This window comes from Marmota marmota, unplaced genomic scaffold (assembly GCF_001458135.2).
Source record: "Marmota marmota marmota unplaced genomic scaffold, marMar, whole genome shotgun sequence".
Taxonomy (NCBI): domain Eukaryota; kingdom Metazoa; phylum Chordata; class Mammalia; order Rodentia; family Sciuridae; genus Marmota; species Marmota marmota.
Window position 1 is genome coordinate 7,716,237 of NW_026000229.1, and position 2,253 is coordinate 7,718,489.

The 2,253-nt window shown below is 57.1% G+C and overlaps 1 protein-coding gene across 1 annotated transcript; it reads left to right on the top strand.

Moving 5' to 3' along the window:
• The first annotated feature begins 337 nt into the window (after positions 1-337).
• On the top strand, positions 338-2,002 carry Rpp25 (ribonuclease P and MRP subunit p25). The gene is made up of 2 exons (XM_048793205.1): positions 338-370; positions 651-2,002. The coding sequence occupies exons 1-2, from the start codon at positions 338-340 to the stop codon at positions 1,341-1,343; spliced, it is 726 nt and encodes a 241-aa protein (XP_048649162.1). The 3' UTR covers positions 1,344-2,002.
• Positions 2,003-2,253: the final 251 nt, after the last annotated feature.

The window sequence follows — 2,253 nt, forward strand, 5'->3', positions numbered from 1 at the left end:
GTAGTTTCATATACCCCAAAGCTTCAACTCCACACCTTTCTCCCAATCTCTCTCAAAATTTGCCTTCACTTCAGTATCCTTTTGAAAATAGATTCCACTGGCTCTCTAGGGGCCAAGGCTGACTGACAACGAATTGCATCTGGGAGAAAGGAAGGTGGGGGATTCGTGTTGGCAGGGAGCAATAGCTGGCTTATGCTAAAGCATACTTCCCTAATAGACTTTCAGGGATGGTAGGGGGAGCTTAACGCCTCTTGAAGGGTCTCCTCGTTCTTTTCTCCATCCACCTTAGGGAACTGTCGGGGCCAGGACATCACCATCCCCGGCGCCTGAGTGGTGTATGTTGGGGGGAGGCTGGTATCTTCTAGTTCGGGTCAGGGGTGGTGAGGCTAAAATCTCGGTCTCTGGCCGCTAACGGAGGACCGCGCCGCGACACAGTCATCAGAGGGGAGGCGCGGAGTGGAGCCGCAGTCAGCGCCTCCCGCACTCTGCTGACCGTGCACCCGCTGTCCTTGAGGCGAGAATACTAGGGGGCGGAAGGGGGGGGGAATATCTCCTGAGAATTGGAGGAGCGAGGCCCCAGCAGGCCGCTTGCAAATCTCTCCCTAGGAGGGGACTAGGGGAGCCTTCAATTGGAACTGGGAAGGGCTTAGAGACCTGGCTTGAAAAGGCGTTTGCATCGCAAGCATAGCTTTTATTTAGGTTGCCCCTTTATAAGGGTCGGTTCGGGGAGGACTGATGGCGACTGTAGGGGAACTTCGCCTCCCAAGGCACCCTCTGATGCTAAAGCGCCCCTCTGTGAGCGCGGCCGCGGTGCCCTAGAAGCAGAGCACGAAGACTTATTCTCTGAAAGGTTGGTGAGGCTGAGATTGGGCCCAGCAGGGGAGAGTGGGGGCGGGGCCTTGAGGAGGGGGCGGGACCTCCCAGGCGNGCGCGCCATCGTCTTCAGCGGCTGCGGCCGGGCCACCACCAAGACCGTCACGTGCGCCGAGATCCTCAAGCGCCGCCTGGCGGGCTTGCACCAGGTCACGCGGCTGCGCTACCGGAGTGTGCGCGAGGTGTGGCAGAGCCTCCCGCCCGGGCCCAAGCCGGGTCAGACCCCTGGCGAGCCCGCCGCCAGTCTCAGTGTACTTAAGAACGTGCCCAGCCTCGCCATCCTACTCTCCAAGGACGCACTGGATCCGCGGCAACTCGGCTACCAGCCCCCGAGCCCCCATCCTGGTCCTTCGTCTCCACCAACAGCTCCAACGTCCAAGAGGAGCCTAGGGGAGTCCACAGCTGAAGAAGGTAACGCGAAGCGGTCGCAGCATGAGCCAGGGGCTGCGGAGGAGAACAGAACTGCCTGAGAACTTTGTACTCCGGGCCATTCAGACCGACTGGATCTTACCCCAAGCACCTACCTGTACCTTCCAACGCACCCCTTCTAGCTTGTCATACTTGGGTCCTCAGGAGGCCACATCCTGAACACAGCTCCTCAGAATAGCCGCATGGACCCAAGGCGACGAGAGGGGACCCAAGAGTGGCAGGAGAGGGTCTCGATGAGCCCCGGGAAGCTTCATGGAATGGTTGCTCTGCCGCTTGTGTTACCTAAAGATGTAGAACTCCACCATCACCTTTTCTCGGCCATACTGGGGTCTTCTATAGGGAGGGAATGGTGGGCAGTGGGACTCAAGTCTTGTTTGGGACTCACAGGGATTAAAGGTGCCCAGCATTCATGAAGGGATCCGAATTCTGGCAGCTGAAAAGAGGTCTTGGAATCACCTCCACCGTTGACAGAGGAGGTCAGGACTGAGAAACTGATGCTTGAGGGTAGAATAGTCTGAGATGTGGGGGCCCAATTCTGCCCCCTGCCCTGGAACAGGTTCCATTTTAGTTTTTCTTTCTCTTTTAATATTCTCCTTCCCCCCTGCTGACCCAGGGGGAGACACCCGGGACAGAACTTTCCGTGATTTCTCCCCTGAGTTCCACAGCTGAGGTCGCTTCCAATAAAACAAACACAAAAATGGCTCTGTTTCTGGGTTTTTTCCTAATCACCTATCTATGCAACAGCAGCTCTGGCCTGCACCCCTTGTGTCTCAGCTTTAGCCTTTGGAGTTCTGGGCTGCCCCCCTCCAGCCTTAGCCTTGGAGTCTTCAGGGTCAAGTACAGAGATTGGACAGCTTCAAATGGTACAAGAGGCATACTGCCCAGTGTCTGGCTTCTCTATCCCCTGCCCTCACTGGCTGGGTCTGAACTTAGGGGCTTTTGATGGAAAGG